General features: G+C 65.0%; 4 protein-coding genes across 4 annotated transcripts; all 4 read right to left on the reverse strand.

Annotated features, from left to right (window-relative positions):
• Positions 1 to 1,350: 1,350 nt before the first annotated feature.
• On the reverse strand, positions 1,351 to 3,375 carry Q8F55_005585 (uncharacterized protein; the record flags this gene model as incomplete). The annotated part of the gene is made up of 1 exon (XM_069354074.1): positions 1,351 to 3,375. The coding sequence occupies one exon, from the start codon at positions 3,373 to 3,375 to the stop codon at positions 1,351 to 1,353; it is 2,025 nt and encodes a 674-aa protein (XP_069208716.1).
• Positions 3,376 to 6,135: 2,760 nt separating this feature from the next.
• Q8F55_005586 (uncharacterized protein) lies at positions 6,136 to 8,232 on the reverse strand (the record flags this gene model as incomplete). The annotated part of the gene is made up of 3 exons (XM_069354075.1): positions 6,136 to 7,823; positions 7,877 to 8,003; positions 8,101 to 8,232. The coding sequence occupies 3 exons, from the start codon at positions 8,230 to 8,232 to the stop codon at positions 6,136 to 6,138; spliced, it is 1,947 nt and encodes a 648-aa protein (XP_069208717.1).
• A 2,143-nt stretch (positions 8,233 to 10,375) lies between these two features.
• Q8F55_005587 (uncharacterized protein) lies at positions 10,376 to 13,766 on the reverse strand (the record flags this gene model as incomplete). The annotated part of the gene is made up of 2 exons (XM_069354076.1): positions 10,376 to 10,414; positions 10,467 to 13,766. 2 exons carry the CDS (start codon positions 13,764 to 13,766, stop codon positions 10,376 to 10,378), a joined length of 3,339 nt encoding a protein of 1,112 aa, XP_069208718.1.
• A 3,875-nt stretch (positions 13,767 to 17,641) lies between these two features.
• Positions 17,642 to 18,601, reverse strand: Q8F55_005588 (uncharacterized protein; the record flags this gene model as incomplete). Its single annotated transcript, XM_069354077.1, has 5 exons — positions 17,642 to 17,658; positions 17,694 to 17,775; positions 18,090 to 18,323; positions 18,396 to 18,414; positions 18,450 to 18,601. 5 exons carry the CDS (start codon positions 18,599 to 18,601, stop codon positions 17,642 to 17,644), a joined length of 504 nt encoding a protein of 167 aa, XP_069208719.1.
• Between the last annotated feature and the right edge of the window lie 279 nt (positions 18,602 to 18,880).

The following is an 18,880-nucleotide window of genomic DNA, read 5'->3' on the forward strand; positions in this document are numbered from 1 at the left end:
GAGTCGGTCGAGAGCGCAAGAGGGGTTGTTGGTGTTGCCGGCTGGCTCGTGTGGTGCAGTAGAGTCTAGTGGTGGGTACAAGGCGGCGCACTTCAAAGTGTAACGAATTGTTTCCCCGTTTTGTTAAGGGAAGCGAATGGATTGAAAAGGGTTCAAGATTGGATTTGTTTTCCAATGGGGGGGAGGAGGGAAGTAGGAGGAATGCGACTGGGCGACGTTGCAGGCTGCGTGTGGCTGCTTTGCCTCGTCGAGTGGATGGATGCACTGTGCGAAGCGTTGCGTTGCTGATGACGACGTCGACGACGAGGAGGTGAGACAGAGGCCGCCGCAGTGTCGTCGTTGCGTACGTTGTTGTGCTTGCTCGAGTGCTCCTTGCTGCTCTTCTCTTCTCGCCGTTGTCGCCTGCAAAGAGTCGCATAACGCCATTGTTGCTGTCACTGAGCGCTATTACAGAGTCAAAAATGCTCCCGCCACCGTGGGCGGGTGGGTTGGGCCATTTGCTCCCGCCTCCCACCCCCGCGTGATTCATTCCTAATTACCCCTCGGCGGCCCCCACTTGCCCCGTCGTATCCCCCCACTCCGGCAGCCCACCAAATCATCGCCCGTGCACGCAGCACGACGATAACCGCGTCCCTGCCGAGACCGAGCGACGAGTAGCCGGCCAGCGCTGCGTCCGCACCCCGTTCCCACTAACCCACGCCGCGCTCGAGCCGCTTCCAGCGGCTCGTCGTCATCGCCGGAATCAGGGGGCCGGCAGGCCGCACACGAGCAACGCACAAAGTGGGTGAGTGGCTCCGGACTCGGAGACTTGGCGACGGCGAATGCACCTCGAGCACCACGTTGCCACAGCACGCTGCCACTGCTAGTGCAGGCCGCTGCCACACGTGGATCAATTCTGTCACCACGGAGAGATCTGCGGTATGTGAGGCCATTCCGAGACGGAGATTCCGGGGTGCGGGGGGGTGGGTGTGGCAGACGGATCCGCCGCGCCGACGTCAGACTCACGGCGATTGACTTTTGCTGCGGGTGTTGGAGCTCGCTCGGGGCTCTGGTGACAGACGTCGCTGCCGAGTCGAGTCGGGGCCGGGCGGATGGGGCCGGGGGCCGGCTGGGACTTGCCGTTCGCCCTCGCCGTTCGCCCACGCCGTTCACCCACGCCGTTCGCCCACGCTGTTCGTCCACGCCGTTCGCCACACTCACAACCCTCGCTCCCAACACACCGCCACACCTTGCCCGTTCGTGGCGCCTGCCCCTGTTCTGGCCAACCCTCGCTCCCTCCTTCACACATGCCCTCGTACTGCAATCGAATACATCTGTACAACCACGCCGACTCTAGTCCCACACCCCCGTCTAGTTGATAAAGCCCCGCTCGTGCGCAATGATCCTCAGCGCGAGCAGCTTGGAGTAGAAGCGCGACAGGGCCAGGTTGCCGCCCATGTACCAGAAGCCCGGGTGGCCCGAGTCGCGCCACATGGTGGCGAGGTCGCCGTCCTGGTCGAGGCCCCAGACGGGGTTGAGGCGGTCGGCGACCTTGTCGCCAAAGATGCGGCGGGCCGTGTCGCGCATGTTCGAGTAGCCCGTGGCCAGCACCACCACGGCCAGGTTGTCGAGCGTCGACCCGTCGGTGAAGACGACGCCGGTCTCGGTGAACCGGTCGATCTCGACGCCCTGCTTCCAGCCAATCTTCTTGTCGGCGATGAGGCCCGACGCGCCGACGTCGATGTAGTAGCCGCCACCGCGGCGGAAGTACTTGCCAAACAGGCCGGTGCCGCCGTAGCCAGCGTCCATCTTGAAGCCGACGGCTTTGAGGCTGTCGTGCAGCTTCTTCTCCTGCTTGCACGTCTCGCGGAACTGCTGCTGCATGACAAGGTTGAGCAGGTGGATCGGGATCGACTGGAAGATGAGGTCGGCAGTGGCCGTCTTTGGCCCGCCCTCCTCGTACAGGCCGGCGGTCGTGATCTTGAGGCCGACGTTGGACGCAATGACGCAAGTCGTCGAGCGCTGGAGAATCGTCGGCTTGGCACCCTGCTCGTAAAAGTCCTGGGCAATGTCGTGGGCCGAGTTGCACGCGCCGACGACGAGCGCGTTCTCGCCCTTGTAGCTCAGACCCGTGCCGTGCACGCTCGAGTGGTGGAGCTTGCCCTTGAACTTGTCCTGATCCTTGAACGTCGGCCAGTTGGGCTCGCCCGAGTGGCCGGTCGACATGACGACGTGCTTGGGGTTGAGGGTCGTGATCTCACCCGTGACATTGTCCTTGATGGTCACGGTCCACGTCTTTGTCGCGTCGTCATACTCGGCGCCCGTCACCGTCTTCTTGGTCCAGAAGGCGAGCTCCATCTGGTTGGCGTACGACTCGAACCAGTCGCCGAGCTTGTCCTTTGGCGTGAAGATGGGCCACGTGTCCGGGAAGGGGATGTACGACAGGTGGTCGTACCACACGGGGTCGTGGAGCGTGAGCGTCGCGTAGCGGTTGCGCCAGTTGTCTCCAATCTTGTCGTTCTTCTCAATGATGAGCGAGGGGATGCCCATGACCTTGAGGCGCGCGGCCGTGTTGAGCCCTCCCTGGCCACCACCAACGATCAAGACCACGGGCTGCTTGTCGCCGCCCCAGATAAAGTCCTGCTTGCGGCGGTCGGCCCAGATCGTGCGCTCGAGGTTCTCGCCGTGGCTCGCGCCGAGCTCGCGCGTGCGGCCGAGCTTCTCCTCGTTGCCCTTGATGTTGTCGAGGCCCGTGTAGACGGTGTACGCCTTGAGCCCGCCCGGCGCCTTGGGGTCCTTGACCGACACGAGGCGGAACAGCGCCTTGCCCCAGCCAAACTCGTTCTCGAAGTCGGCCACGACCTGGACCCACTCGATGGCCGCCGCGTCCGCCTTGGCCGCGTGCAGCGTCTGCACCGAGATCGAGTCCTTGTACCTGTGGTCGCTCGTCGCGTCGATCTTGAAGTTGCAGATCTTGAACGAGCCCGCCTGGGCCGCGAGCGCCTTCTTGATGTCGGCGAGCCCGGTGAACTGGTGAAAGTCCCAGGTGGTCGCCATGTGGTCCTTGAACTGGGCGTGGTCGACGATGAGCGCGTCGAGCGCGTCGAGGTTGGCCGCCGTCGGCGCGGCGTTGATCGCGTCGAGCGCCTTGTTCCACGCCGCGACATACGCCTCGGCGAGCGGCGTGAGGTCGCCCTTGGTGTTGTCGGGGTTGGGCGTCTCGGCGCCGTACAGGTACTTTGGGTGGATGTCCTCCTGCACGGGTTCGAAGGTGAGCGGGGGCTCGACGAGGAGGGCTTGCTCGAGGGTCGCGGGTTCGTAGGAGACCGCGGTCGTGCCCTTGGGGTTGGGCTTGAAGCCAGCCGGCGCAGTCTTGGACGAGGTAGCGACGGTCATGGTGTGGGTGCTTCGTCTCGAGGAGTGGTCGCGAGCGAAGGGCTGTTGGGGAAAAAAACTCGCAGCGGACACCGAGTTTATGTATCCCGCCGGACTGTTATCAGACATCAAGGCGCAGCGTGCAGCAGCCGGCGGCGGCGGCGCGGCCCCGCCTCCTGCCGCGTCACTCGCCCGTCACCCTCCCCTGCACCCGGAAGCATGCAGCTGCCTCGCCCCCGGCGCTATCCCCAGCATGCACGCCCGCTCGACCAACGAGAACTCACAATCGCCCCCCATGGGGTTTGTGGGGCGGCCGGTAAGGCGTTGCCGGGCGGGTGTGGTGGGTGGGTCGGTGGGTCGGTGCCTCGGTCGACCCGAAGCCGAATGGTCGGGTCGGCTGGGGCGTAGCGCGTGGCCATGATGTTTCCGGTCCGGAGATGTGGATGCAGAGCGGCGGCCAAGCAGAATTGCCCGAGTGCACATGTGCTGCGTGCTGGCTGGGATGCGCCGAGGTTGCACCGGGTGCAGGTGCGCGCCGGCTGCATTGCTCGACCAGCAGTGAGTGAGCTGCAGCGCAGGCAGAGTGCAGACCAGCGCAGTGCAGAGCAGAGCAGCCAGCGACCGCAGCAGTGATCTACACTCTCTTGCCCGCAGCGCCGCGTCGCCCACCACGGCCACCTTGGCCAACACCACCCCCCCAGCTCACACATGCGCAGCTGCCCAGCCGCCCGCCCACCCGCCCACCCCAATCAACAGCCCGGCAATCACGCCACGCCCCTCCCCACCCCCACGTCACCACAACCCACACCCTCTGCTCCGATACTGAAACGTCCCCCACCCTCCGGTGACCACCCACCGGCCACCACCTACCCGCCCTATCTAGCACGTTTCTCAGCTGATCATGTGCCCCGCTTGCGTGCCTGCGGCCCCTCTGCCCGCGCGACGACCGATCGCGACCGAGTAGAGCCGGCCAAGGGGGGCCGGGAACGCACAGCCGTGCAGCGCGAGCTGGGCCCCGCGCGGAGGTCGCGGGCCGCGAGCGCCGCTGTCGGTCACCTTGCCCGCAAGAGGCCAATGAGGGCCGCATATCGCGCGTGTGTGGGCCCGGGTGTCGTGGTAGCCGTGCGCGCGTGCGCGAGATAGCGCAGTGCCAACGGAGATGATTGCCCACGGGAATATCGAATGGGCGGTGGTTGTGCCGGACACAGTGACGTCGCGTGCGCCGGGTACGACCTACCGGTCGTGATGTTGGTGTGTAGCTCGATCGCGATGGCGGGGGCGGCTGGCGCAATTCGCGGGGTGTGGTTGGGGCGGCTGGGAGGTGAGCTGGCGGCTGGCGGCTGTTGCCTCTGAGGTCGACGTCGAGGTTGAGGTTGGGGGTGGGCTCGGGTTGCTGGCGCGAGTTCTCTTCCCCCTCACTTGCTCACTCTCGCTGTTGCGTGTCACCAAGCGTCTATGTCGCTGTCACCAGCCGCTGCTCCGTCACCAGTGCCGCTGCCGCTGCCACCGTGCCACCCCACCCGACAGTCACCAGCGCCGCCACACGCCACGCCGTCACCGCGACTCACCGCGACTCACCTGGCGCACGCACCGCGCACTCACCGCTCGCCCAGCGCCCACCACTCACCACGCACCATGCCCACCGCGACGCCCTCACTAACCTCACTTGCAGCACGGCCCGGATGTACAGGATAACGGGCCCGACCTCCGCCCGCGTCCCAACCGTGCCGCGTGAACCGTGCTGAACCGTGTCGCTGCCAGCCAGCCCCGGGCACCACGCACCCACCCCATACAGTCGGCACGATGCCGACCCCACTCCAGAACAGCTTGCCGTCGTCAGCCGCTCGCCGTGGGGTCGTAGGACATTTCGCTGCCATTTCGTCCGACAGGTCGTGTGGTGGAGGCCTCGGCATCCGGAATGCTGGGCCGAGCACGTGAGCCACGTGCCAGTGTTGGGTGCCACGTGTGCCACGTGGGAAGCCCAATAGGCCAGCACGACGAGGCGCGCAGCATCAGTGAGAGGCGGTTCGGGATAGGCCCGCGCCCGCACATGCCGCCGCATCTATCCTCGGCACCCACGGTCGTCAAGCAACCCCCCTGTTTGCCTTTGCCCTGCCCACGACGCCTGTTTGGTCCTTGCTTGGTTCGATGACGACGGCCGCCGGCGAGGGGGAGCACACGACGCCGCCCTTCAATTGCCATGTTGAGACTGTGCGACGGATTGGGCCGCACGCTGGCGCTGTCGCTGCGCGAGTGCTTTTCTCGGCGCGCTCGGCGGTTCTCACGACGTGGAACGGGGTGCATGTTGCGATGTGTCTGCGCCGCTGCGGTGGTCCTTGAGCAAGCTTTGTGCAGCGCCTCACTCCCCAGCCACTCCCCAGCCACTGCGCCACACGCTTGCCCGCGCCGGCGCCTGACTTGCGCAGTTGCTGCCAACTTTGTGCTGCCAACTTTGTGCTGCTAACTTTGTGCTGCTAACTTTGTACGCTCTGCACAGCCAGTTGCACTCACACCCTTACACCCCTCGCACACCTCGCTTCGCTCGGTGCGCTCGGTGCGCTCGGTGTGCTCGGTGTGCTCGGCCGTATCTATTGATGTATTGCATCATTGTCCATTACAGTGGCCCATGCAAGGCGACACACGAGAGTACTACTGAGGGGCCATACGTGGCTTTGGGGGTAAAATGCACGAACCGATATGACAAACGAAGGCGTGGGTGCCGGGGGATGAGGGATGCGCGTGTTTGAGTGTGGTGATCAGAAAACTGTCCACAGTGTCCGTTTACATCAACAGCACAGGAGCCAGGGCAAGACCAAGCGTGACGAGCACGGCAGGGGCAAAGCCACCAAGCGAAACGGCGCCCGAGTTCTTGTGCGAGTCAATCGAGCCAGTAGTGCCAGCAGTCGAAGATGAAGACGCCTCGTTGGGAAGAGGAATCACAGTCGATGCTGGCAGCTCCTGGTTGGCAGCCGTAGGCTGAGTGCCAAGCTCTCCCGTGCCGATCATGACGAATTCACCCTCAGAGGGGACGCCGTTCTGGACGACAAAGATGAGAGCGGGTCCAGGCTGGAAGATGTTGGGACCGTTGGTTCCAGGCATCTGCGAGACGTGGAGCGTCGCAGTGTTCGAGTTGCGGTCAATCGTGTACGACGTCTTGAGGTGGAGCGAACGCTGGCCAAAGGCAATGGCGTGCGTGTTGAAGCCACCGCGGAGAATGACAACCTTGGTGTTGTTGACGGCAGTCTCGTCGGTCGTGTCGAGAGTGAGGTTGAAGTAGTTGCCACCGTAGCTGAGCGACTCGGGGCGGCCAGTGTAGGTAGGGCGAGTGTTGTCGTAGTACCATGGGTACCAGCGCTCAACATCGGTACGCGAACGCCACTGGTTGTTGGTGAAGTCGGCGTTGGGGTTGGAGCCAGAGATGAGAACCGAGCCGTCGGGGAGCAGGACGGCAGTCGAGTGGTACATGCGCTCGTTGGGCGAGGGCGACAGACCAGTGCGGTTCCAGCGAGCGCCGGCAGGAGCGTTGGGGTTGTAGATGGTAGGCATGTAGATGGGGTCCTGTCCAAACGACTCGCCGACAGAGTACTTCTGGTCACCGTAACCGGCAGTGCCCATGGCAACACCGTTGACGTGGAAGAACGTGTCGTCGGGGAGGATGACAAACTGGCCCATCGAGCGGCCCTCCATCATCCAGTCGTCGTTCTCGTACTGGGCACCGGGCTGGTTGGGGGCGAAGCGAACACACGAGGCGTCAGCGGGCATGGCAGTGACGTTGTAGCCGGGTCCGCCGTCGTTGCCCCACTGGGTGACGTTGGAGCCACCGCAGAAGAGAATGGTGGGGTCGTAGTTGTTCTCGGGGGTGAGAGGAAGCATGGCCGTAGCGGCCGACGCAGGGTAGACACGGGCGGCATAGGGCATGTCGGGGAGGTTGGTCGTCTGCTGCGAGTTGTAGTCGTACAGGTACGACTTTGCGCCCGACTGGATGAAGAGCTGGCCAGAGGGCATGAGCCAGACGAGGGGGTAGAGGTTGATGGGGAGCGTGTCGCTAAGGAGCTGGAGGTGAACAGCGCCCTGGCTGTTTGGTGGGAAGAACTCGTAGGTTGGGTTGTCCTGGCCGGCCGTGTTGACATAGCCGCCGTTCTTGTCACCACCAATGACAATCAGAGAGCCGTCTGGCAGCGTCTCGACTGTTGGGTACCATCGCTTGCCCGTCATCTGGAGGTAGCCACCAGTGTCCTTTGTAATGTCGAGCGTGACCTCGCCCTGGACATACTCGGACTGACCGTCATCGCTAGGGGTGAGCATGCGAATGGCGGTACCACCCGTCATGTCCGAGTAGGCAGCCAGCTGGTTGGTGGCAACACCGCCGGTAGTAACAGGCTGGTTGCCACCAAAGACGGCCCAGGTACCGTTGGCCATGACGGCACCGCAGGCGCAGAACGTGTTTGAGAAGACGTCCATGGTGCGGACTGGGTGGCGCGGTCAGCGGGGACATGCGGGCAGAGATGAAACAAAGACGTACCCTGCTGCGTGTTGATGTCGTACTCGACTGCCCATGCAGGGTGGGTACCATACTTGCCGTTAATCTGCGTAGGGTTGTTCTCGGTCTTGTCGAGGATGTAGACCTTGGTCTTGGAGCCAAGGAACATCTAGCGCCAAGGTCAGCACATTGTGACGTTTGTGACGATTGGTGGTCACGAGGACCATGCCCGGCCGGCCACTAGGCCAAGGGCAAATTCAACTCACCATCTGGGCCGAGATGCCTGCATCTCCGGCGGGCTCAAAGGTGAGGGCCTTCTGGGCGGCGCCTGGTGCGGCGGCGACCGTGTGGGCGAGGATGGGGAGCAGAGCCCACAATGTCGAGATTGGGGAACGCATGTTGAGTGAAGAGGACAAGTGGTGGAAGAGGGAAAAGGGAGATAGGGGAAGATGTTTCGTTGGCCCGCGAGAGTCTAGGTAATAGACGAGAGTGGGAGATGAAAAGAGAGACTGGTGTCTATGTCTAGGTTTCCACGGGTTGGTCGAGTCGAATGCGATGAGAGAGAAGGAAGGGGGGAAGCGACTGCTTGTTGTTAGCTTTGAAGAAGTCGCAGAAGAAGAAGACGGGGCTGTGCGCGGGGTGGGTGGGTCACCCAAGTGTGGTGGGTGCGTGGGTCAAAGGGTAGGGCGGGGGGAAATTCGGGAGGGGAGAACAAGGGTGGTGGTGGTGATGGGACAGGGTGGTGCAACAGTGACAAGTAACGGGGGGTGGGTGGGGGCGGGTGTGGTGCGTGGCGTGGGTGTGTGTGCAGCAAGTGCAGTGTGCACCTTGCAGCAGCCTCGACCGACACCGTGCAGAGACCGAAAGGAAGGCGCGCCGTCGTACTCACGTCCACCCGAATTAGGCCAAACGGCTGTTGCTACTGGTTGCGCTCGACGGCCGACCGACTTGGCTGGCGGAACCGTGCGGTGCGTGGGGTGCTGGGATCTGGGCGTGGGCGTGTGCGCTGCGGCGGGGGGGAGGTCGCTGCGAGGAGGAGGAGGGTTGCGCCCGACGATACTAGTGGTGACGAGGACGAGTGAGGTGGTGGTGGTATGAGAAGAGACGAGATGTGTGACTTGAAGCAGCATATAGCCATGGCAACAGCCAGCAGTAACGAGCGAGCAGCACCGCACCGCAGCGGCAAAGCAAGGGAAGGCGGCGAGGCGAAGCAAGGCAAGGAGGCTGTCCTGATTTCTCTCCCACCAAATGCCTCGTTCCCTCACTTGTTTTGGTCGCTCGTCGCTGGACGGAGAGGCGGCGGCGGCAAAGCAGCGAGGCACGCAGCAACACCCACAAAGCCAGCCATAAGCAGCGACGGCGGCAGCGGCAGCGGCACAGCCGCAGCGCGCACAGGACACGCCAGGCGGTGTCGCATTAACCTCAGGGCCGGGCGGGTGCCCCTGAGATGCCGCCCCTGGCATCGCCCGCCCGCCCCGCCAGCCTGCCCCGGGCCGCATGAGGGAATGTGAGTCGCCAGGGTGGCTGCAGGCTGCAGGCTGCATACAGGGCAACGGCGCACCGCATACCAGTGGCTCGTCGGCTACCTATTGCTGGCTCGCCCAAATGGGAAACATCAACAACAAACCTGGCACCTGCCCGTCGAGTGACGGCCGTTAGGCTGCGAGACGATCGCCGCGGCCACCAGCTCCAACGGCTAGGCTATTTCGGCCTCCCTCTGCGCCCTCTGCGCTGCGGCGCCTGCCCGCCCAGCAACCAGGAGGCAGCGGCAGCGGCCAGCGGCGACGCTCACCCTCCTGCCAAATGCGTCCCGCCAGAGGCTGTACCACCGGAAGATGAAGGCACGCCAAGGAATCCCAGCGGCGTCGGGGGGTGGTCGGCCGCTGCATGCCGCGACCAATATGCGCAGCGCATCGCGACGAGCGACGCAGGCAGGCGAGGACCCGCGGGCCGTTGCGCTGCTTGCTGCCTGCTGGCTGCTCAAGGCTGCACAAACACTCCTGGCCGCGTTTCACTGGCCCTGAGCCGCTGACCGCCCGCCCGCCTGCCGCCTACCAATTTCCCCCCGAGCCGCCAGCCCGCACGCACAGCCCTGCAAGCAGATGTGGCACAAGGCCGGTTGTTTGCCAGATCTTGACTGTGGCGCAGTCGCGTCGTCCTGCCCGTCACGGCGGCGTCGGGCGCCATCCCCGCACCCGGCCGCACCGCTCGCCCAATGCAACAGCCCCCTCCTTGTGTGCCGTGCCGCAGCCACCGCCACGCTCACCTCACGGCCCACACCTCACACACCACGCCACTCCCGCCCACCCAACCAAACAACGCGCTCATCGCGCTCCCCCGCGTCGGGCTTCGGGCCCGGCTTGAAACAATGATGATATGCAGTAACAATACGGTACAACCTACAAGCACATCACTTCCAGAGTGTCGACGCGTCCTACGCGTAGATATGCTTCTTGTCCGACGTCGCCGAACCCTCACCACCCATCCTCGCCGCCCTCCCTCTCCCCGTTCACCCTCCCATACACACCCCTATACACATCCCTACGCCTGCGCGCTCTGTGCCAACCAGCGATGCAGCTCCTGTGTTTGTGTCAGTTACGGGCTCAAAACTCCTTCCCCTTGTGCCACTTACAGACTGTGGGAGCCCCGTCTTTCTCGGCCTGCGGCCAGTATCCGCCCCAGGGGTAAGATTGACACTGTTGAGCGGTTGGCTGGGCGGGAGCGATGCAAGAATGTCGGCTTCCGCATCCGGCGACATGTAGTGAGGCCGAGCCGCCGGTACCGAGGCAACGGTGGCGGGAGTGCGGTGCTCATGAGCCGCCGGAGTGTGGATCGTCGCCCTCGCCGGAACGCCAAGATGGCGGATTTGCGCTTGGGTGGGGACCAGGAACACCTGCTCGTATCCCCTCACTTGGCGGAAGCTCAGGTGCTCCGGCTCAGAGTCCGTGTCCGAAGCCATCGTTCCGTCGTCGTCATCCCTGGGGTACTCGTCCGACGAGAGCACTTCGAGGTCCGCATCGTCGAGCTTGCGCGAGTGGCTCCTGCTGTGGGCCATGCGCGCCTGCGTCGTGTAGTGCGACACAATCCCCGCGTACACCGAATCGCTGTCCGCCTGGCTCGCCTGGCTGTCCCGGTTGGCATCCTTGGTGAGCGTGGCAGTGTTGCGCTCGCGCTCAGCCAACGCCTGAGCCACCTGCTGTCGCAGTGCCGACTTGGGAGGCAGCGTCGGCGGCCGAGATCGGCGTCGCACCCGCGTCGCCATGGTGACCGCCGGCCGGGCCTGGCCTCTGCCCGCCGACTTGGGCGACGACGGCGCCCGGTTGCTGCCCGCCGTCAGGGTGCGGAGGGCGCTCGACGAAGAGCCGCCCGACGACACGGGCGATGGCTCGTCGGCCGGCGACTGCAGCGGCTGCGTCGGTGGCGCCGGCGAGTTGGCGGGCGAGACGAGCGGCGAAGGAAGGTGCGCCTTGGCCGTCGGTGTACCAACCTGTGCAAAGTCGAGCGTAATGCCCCGCCGAGGCGTCGTGGCCGCGGTGGGCGTGTATGGCTCGCCGGAAAGCGTGGGCGATGCTGCACCCTGGACAAGCGGCGAGAGGTCGGGCACCGAGGCGCGGGCCACAACTACACGGTCCTCGGCCTGCCACGCGCTCGGCGGCTTGGCCGAGTCTGCCGACGCAGGCGAGGTGACTCTGTGAGTGGGTTCTGGCGACTTGGAATCCGACACTGAGCGCGCTTGGTTCTCGTTGAGAGCCTCCGAGTCGCGTTTGAACGACATCTTGTACAGGGGCGACGCCTGCTCCAGCTGCTGGTACGCCGACGAGTGGAGCTGCTTGTAGGTCGAGGCCTGCTGCAGCTCCCTGTACGTCCACGACGTGATGCCGTGGGTGTCCTCTGTCGAGGCCGGCGATCGCGGCTCGGGCGACTGCACACCCGATGAAGGCTGCGCCAGCGAGTCGGCCGACGACCAGGCGGGGGCGCGGCGACCAGAGGTCACTGACTCGACCTCCTTGGTGAGCGTCGTCGACGGCGACCACGAGTGGGTGCTGTTGGTATCGGTACCAGCCGGTGCTGGCGGTGACCAGGCCGACGGCGGGTACGGTGGGAGGTGCTCAGCCTTGGGCGCGGGCGGCGACCAAGAAGCGTGGGGGGCGCGGTTGGCGTTGTCCACGTGGCCCCTTTGTGGTGAGTCGATGAGCGACTCGATGGGGGTAGGCAGCGGCTCGGGCGCTCCAACCACAGCAGCAGAAAGCTCAGCAACGGCCTCGACCATTGGCGAAGGCGGCACAGGGATAGGCTCTGCGATGGACGGGGCGATCGAGGCACGCACATTCGTCGGCTCTGCCTCAGGCTCTACCTCGGGCTGTGCCTCCGGCTTCGCCACATCCTCGTGCTGGCTCGTGGCAATCGACAGGCCAGAGTCGCGCCTGTCGCTGCACACCGACTCGGGGACGGACGGCACCGATCCGCGGTGGTCCCGGAGCGGAAGTTGAAGCCGGCCGCCCTCGGGTGTCGGGAACGCTGGTGCGAGCGCCGCCTGGGGAGAGAACTCGCTCGGGAGCTGCGGCGACGGTGGCAGGTGGTGGCCCGGAATCGGAGGCATGGGCGGGGGCGGCGACTGCGAATAGCGGCCACGGAAGGCAGAGATGGAGACGTTGGCGTGCATGTAAATGCTCTTCTTTGAGAGGAGGCGACGTGGCTGGGGGTGGAAGAGGGGGTCAGAGGGGTGAATGGATCCGACAAACGAGCTCGCATCGTCGTCATCAACGACCGAGAGGGCTGAAAGGGCCGAGAGGGGTGAGACAGCTGAAGCAGGCGATGTGTCTGACGCCGCCGAGGGTGCCAGCAATGTTGTAACGTTCAGCGGTGGCCGCAAGAGCTCCTGTCGTGGCTCTGGGCCGGGAGATGTCGATGGCGCGCGTTGGGCGGTGGCAAGCGCCACTGGCGCCGGCGCCGCCGAAACCAACGATGCACTATGCGAAACAGGAACCGGTTCCGCATCCATGGCAGCCGAGAGCGCCTTGAGCTTTGCACGCATCTCGCGCTCCTGTCTCCTGCTCGAGCCGGCCGACAGGCGTCTCGTCTCCGCGTTGCTCGAGCGGACCTTGCGGCGCTGGTTGCTGTCCGAGTCGCTGGTCGGCGGTGGCGCCTTGCGCGCCGCGTTCTCGTCAAGCCCGTCGAGCTTGATGGGCGCGATCGACTGTCCGAAGGGCACGGCCTTGAGCGGCATCTTGGGCATGGCGTGCAGGTCGACCGCTGTCTTGGCCCTGCTGGTCTCGCCGTCACTCACGCCACGCGGGCTCGCCTCGCGCACGGCCGAGAGTCCAAGGGCGTTCTTGCCCTTGCCGTCGACGTTGCCGCGGACGGGGAAACTCTGCATCGCCGCGGCGTAGGCTGCCGCCGCGCTGAGCTGCGGCTGCTCGGGCATGGGCGGCTCGGCGTCGGCGGGAACCGTCTGCTGCCTCCGCCTTGGGAAAACGCTGCGCGAGGTAGCGCCCAAGGATGAGGTACGGACAAGCTTGCTTGTTCGCACCACTGATCGGTTTTCCTTTTCCTTGGCGGCGGTGGGGGTAGGGGTGGTGGCGTTGGCACTGGCGTTGGCGGTGGCGGCAGCGGGCGGGGTAGGTGCTGTGGTGAGCGACGCCTCCATGCTCCTGACCAGGGCTTGGGGCGGCGATGACAATGTCTCGACCATGTCACTTGAACGCATGTCACTGGAACGCACAACGTCGATGGACCCGCGCCCAGCCCTTCGGCGCTCCTCTGCGCTTGGGCGTGCTAATGCTCTCGTCTCATCCATGGAGCGCCTTGCTGGTGCTGATCCTGATGCTGCGAGCCTGTCCTTTGGTGGCCTGTCGCGGCTCCTAAAGCTCAGCTTGCGGACAATGCCCATCGCGCGGCTCGGTTGGCTTGGTTCGCCCGATGGGTGGTGCATTGTTGTGGATGTCGGAGGTTTTGGCGGTGTTAGCACCTTGACCTTTGCATTTCCGCCAGTGGGCCGAACCGTTACCTCGCCGCTAGTGGATCGAATAGGCGGTGGAGGTGCGCCGCGGCGATTTGTTGTGGACAACGCGGCGGCGGCGGCGGCGGCGGCGGCTGCTGCTGATGTCGACGTTGAGGGTCCTGCGGCAGCACTTGGATACCGTGTTGTCGACGCCGAGGCGGTGGGTGGTGGTGACGAGACGCGTGCTGCGAGGGGTGCCTTTGGTTGTTGTGTATGTGTTCCTTGCCTACTAAGCGAACGAGGAGGTGTTACACCGTAGCGAGGAAGGCGCGCGTCGGGCACTGCAGGTTTCGGCGGTGGTGGGACAGGAACCGTCGTCGGCGATGGTTGCCGCTGCTGCTGCTGTTGCTGCTGCTGCTGGCGAAGCTGCTGGTGATGGGGCTGCTGAGAGGGTAACAGCGGACGCCATTGTTGCTGCTCTGGCTCTGGTGTTGGTGCTGTTGCTGGCACTGGCGTTGGCGTTGGTGTTGTCGCAGACCGAGTCACCCTAGTGGGCTTTGCCGTCGTCTCGTCAGACACTGGGCGGCGAGCGCTGTTGCGAATGGGAGGTGTCTCGCCGATAGCGCCGCGAATAAAGGGGTGGACGCGTAGCGAGGCGTTTGCGAGCACGCTCTCGCGTCTGCGGTCCATTGTGAGTGGCGCTTGCGCTGGCGAGAGCGAGTGTGCAAAGTGTCGTCGATGTCGTGGAGGAAGAGGAAGAGCAAGGACAAGAGGTGGTGGCGGGGGGTGTTGGAGTGGTCGTCAATGTGTCTAAAGGATGAGAAAGTGTAGGATGAGGTGGTGGTAGTGGTAGTGGTGGTGGTGGTGGCCCGGTGGTCGCGGTGTGCCTCTCGTCCTCCTCGTCCTGGTGGTCTCCTGGTCCTCGTCCTCGTCCCTCTCCTGTTGCTGCCAGCTGCTGCTGCTCCTGCCTGCTTGCTTTGTGCGTCGAAACATGCATGGGTTGGCCTACGACGACACGACTTGTAGGGAGCAGGAGGCACAGGAGCAGAGCTCGGTCGCCTGGCCCAGCCTAGGCCGAGAGGGTCAAAGGAGGCGAGTTTTAGGTTTGTTTGGGACCTTTTGGCGCGCTGCTGACACGCGTTGCTGCCTCCAACTCTTTTTTTTCTTCTTCTTGTCTCTTGTCCTTGCAGTCGCAGTGCAGTCGCCGTGCGCGTGTAGTGCTAGTCGTCGTCGTCGTAGGCGTTTGTTGACGCTGCTCCTGCTCCTACTCCTGCGGCCCCTCTCGTACAAGACGGCCTCCCTGACCACCTTGTCCCCTCCAAACCCCTCGTTCTGCCCACCCCACCAACAACCATACTGTCTTTTTAGCTGTTGACGGCATGTTGCCGAGAGCAATCCACAATGCCCTATGGGCACTGGCGCATCCATTGCTGGCACCACCGTTCGGATGGAAACACCCTCAGGTAAATTGCGCCGTGCCGCCGCCTCTGCCGCCTCCCCCCCGCCGTGCGCCATCGCGGCCAAGCCACGGCACAGACGAGTACAAACTGACAGGAAAGCAGTCTTCTGGCGTGCGTGACACGACGCGTCAAGGCGACGAGCGAGCACCCTGTTTGTTGTTGCGCAACTCACCCAGAGCATGCACTCACTGCACTCACTCTGACCCCCTCCCCCTCCCCCCTCCCCCCTCCCCGATTAGCACAAGCGCATGTCGTGCACCATGTTGCCAGGGGGAGCCAGAAATACAACAGGCGCGCGTGTGAGCATTGTCGTCGCAGCGTGGGTCTCACACAGCAACAGGTGGTAGCTCTCCTGCGACTCGTAAGGGTCGCAAAGGCCAAAAGCTTGTCCCAGGCAGACACCCAAGTGCAGCAGGCAGGCGTCGTGCGTCTACTGTACGACGGCTGCCCACTCGCTCGGGTCGGGGGTGCAAGGTACCAGGAGGTCTAATGCTCCGACCGACCTTCTAGACTCTGGCCACTGGGTGCGGCCGGCGCAGGTCGACCAGCGTGATGCGAGCTGAAACCCGTCGCTCGTCGTGGCTCTCCCCTCGCCATTCCCCCTGGCCGGTCCGGGGGCCGCCAGTCGCCACGATCCTGCCCTGCGTTTCGAGTCTACGCCACGGCTTTGGCTGTGGTGGTGGACCCCAAATCTGCCCCTGGCACCAACGGCAACTCACCACATCGCGGAGCGGCAGCAGCCCCCCCGCCTGGTGTCTCCCTGCAGGCGCCCCGCCCAGCATTCTAGGTAGGCGTGTGGCCACCCCCGCTGCCTGCGGCGGATGACGCGGCTCGCTGCCCGGCGCAATGGAGCCTCTTGGTGACTACCAGGGTGTGGCGAGTGGGCAGGTGGGCTGGGGGGTTGAGTTGCAGTGCGAAGCGAGCAACTACTACAGGCCGAGGCCAGCCTGTCGCAGTTTGAAACGCTAGCCGCCATGCGTCCGTCTCACGCTGGAATCCATGGCTGCACGCCGTCGATCGGTACACGAGCAGAGGGCCATCAAACATGCTGGCAGGCGTCAGGACTCGCCCACCCACCGCCTGCTTGTTCCACATAGAGGGTGGAGCTTTCGTCAACGTGTCGTAACCATCATTTTGCGTACGTCGCGGACGGGCGGTGTGAAACGCGCTGCCGGCGTGGGTGCGTGGGTGCGAGCGAGCAAGAGCGAGGGGGCATTCCCAACCCGCCAACATCCCCATTCATTTCATTCCAGACGCTCCCGATCCCTTCTGCGCAAACCTTGTGCCAGCAAAAGAAAAGAACATGACGAGAGGCAGGGCGACGAGCAGGCGCAGGCTGCAGCGTCCCCAAAGCTTGAGCAAGTGACGCAGACCAATGGACGCGACGATGGATGGCCGCGGATTGCTTCAGAGTGACGGGCGGGGTCGAGCATGCACATCACTAGCCCACCTGCAGCGTCGAGGCACAGTTCGGACATGACAAGCGATGCGACGTGCGTGTGTGCAAGCGTACATACGTGCATGCGAGCGCGCGGGTGTGGCAGGGCCGCCCACCCAGCCGCCCACACCTACCCCTGCGGCCCGCGCGGACCGGAATGTGGAAAAGAGTGGTAGCTGCCCCGAAAGTGCGGAACGGTGGTGCGACGCGGCATGGCGCGGACATTGCGCGGTGCGGGGTTGGCTGGAGGGAGGGGGGAGGGGCAGGGGGTTGGCGAGGGGATGCGAGCGAGGGAGAGGTGGGCGGGGGCGAGTAGCATGCACCCCGATCTCATTCAGCTGCTGGCCGCGCATGCGCTGGTCGAGCTCGAGCTCGGCCAAGTCAGTCCCAACGGAGGCGCGCGCGTCCGTCGCGAGGGCACGCCGCAAGCCACATCCTCGCACGACCAAGGCATGCACGTTTGGAAGGCGACGCAGCCATGCCTCTTGGTGCGCGACATGGTCGTGTGCGTGCCTGTGTTCTGACCGAGGACATGTTCTGCGCATGACGCTGACTGACGCGCGACGACCAGCGCTGCCGTACACACCACCCCGCGTAACATTGCCCACTCGCGACACCCGTTTCAGCCAGCGTCGCGACACCCGTTTCAGCCAGCGTCGCGACACCCGCCCGATATTGCGTTCTGGGGGAGGGGGGAGGTGGGCCGGGGCCCGGCCTCGCAGAGCGAGCGGGTCCACTCAAGCAACGCTCCACTGTGCTGGAGTGGCTGCTAGACTACTAGCACGGCACGACATTGCGCAGCACGGCAGGACACGAGCACGGCGGGCGACGGCGGGCCTAGTAGCAGGCAGCACGGCACTGACACGGCGCGACACGGCCCAGTCCGACACGGCCGGGTCCGACACTTCGTGGCACATTGCCATCACCACGCACACCTCGTAACCACACCACTCCCCATGCATGCTAGTCTAAATCCTGATGTGCTCTGCGGCGTCAGTCTCGCCCCACCCACCGACCCACCAGTCTTGGCGACCTTCTGCAGGTCCTGCTCGACGCCCCAGACGTGCGCGCGCAGGTCGAGCAGCTCGAGGTGGAGGCCGTCCTGGGTCGTCAGTGTCGCATTCCTCGCATTCCGTCGCAGTCGTCGTCACATTCCTCGCCGTCCGGCCACCTCCCGACGGAACGGCGGCGGCTCGATCGTCGACGACGGTGCTGGCGGTGGGCGGTTTGACCCGGCCCAAGGCTCGTCGGCGCAGCTGTCCGAGCCCACTCCCCCGTCGCCTCTGCAACCCCCAAGCCCCTCCTCCTCCCTCGCCACTACCACCTCCACCGTCCTCCCTCGCCTCTCGCCACACACACCTCCCACGGCCCACCCCTCGCGCCGCGCAAGCGCCGCCGCATCGGCGCAGCACTCACATAAACCTTCTTCATCTCGCCGCGGACCTTTGCGACGTCGCCCGACGCCGCGCTCTGCGCGCGCAGCGCCGCGAGGTCCTTCTCGACCGTCTGCAGGCGGTCGAGGTGGCTCGTGATGCGCTCAGTGCCCTGCGACAGCTCGTCGACCGACGCCAAGAGCAGGCCCTGCGCGATCTTGGTGTCCTGCTGGAGGTAGTAGACGCCGAGGGAGGTGGCCGCCGAGAAGCCGAGGAGCTGCGCGAGCGTCAGCGAGCGAGGCGAGCCGAGCCGACGGGCCGCCTAGACGACAGCGCCAGTGCTACTCACGAAGCCGAGGATGCCGCCGCTGCGCGTCAGTACAGGCCCGCATCCCAGACCCACCGGAACCCTCCGACGGGCTTCTGCACCGGAACGGCGCCGACCGTGCCGGCCGCGCTGGCCGCCTCCTCGCGGACCACGGCGGAGGAGCTGAGGCCGCGGCGCGCGAGCAGGCGGGCGGCGGGGCGGGCGGTGCGGGCGGCGGCGGTGAGCATTTTGTGTTGGGAGTCGAGGTCTCGTGTGGAGGTTGGCTCGCAGATGGAAAAGGTCGGCCAGGTCGGCTCGACGTGGGTGTTGTCGGCGTCATGACGGGAGTATTTTGTGTGGGGACGTCTGGGGCAGTGTGGCGGATGGGGACGGCCGGTGGCGACGGCGGATGTGACCACTATCTCGGCGTGCTCTGCTCGAGGCACTGAGGCCGACTTGAGCTGGCCTCTCGACGCCGGCCTTGCTGGCGACTGCCGTCGCCACCTCGCCACCGCCACCCACAGCAT

This window comes from Vanrija albida, assembly GCF_041260175.1.
Source record: "Vanrija albida strain AlHP1 chromosome Unknown contig_4, whole genome shotgun sequence".
NCBI classification, from domain to species: Eukaryota; Fungi; Basidiomycota; class Tremellomycetes; order Trichosporonales; family Trichosporonaceae; genus Vanrija; species Vanrija albida.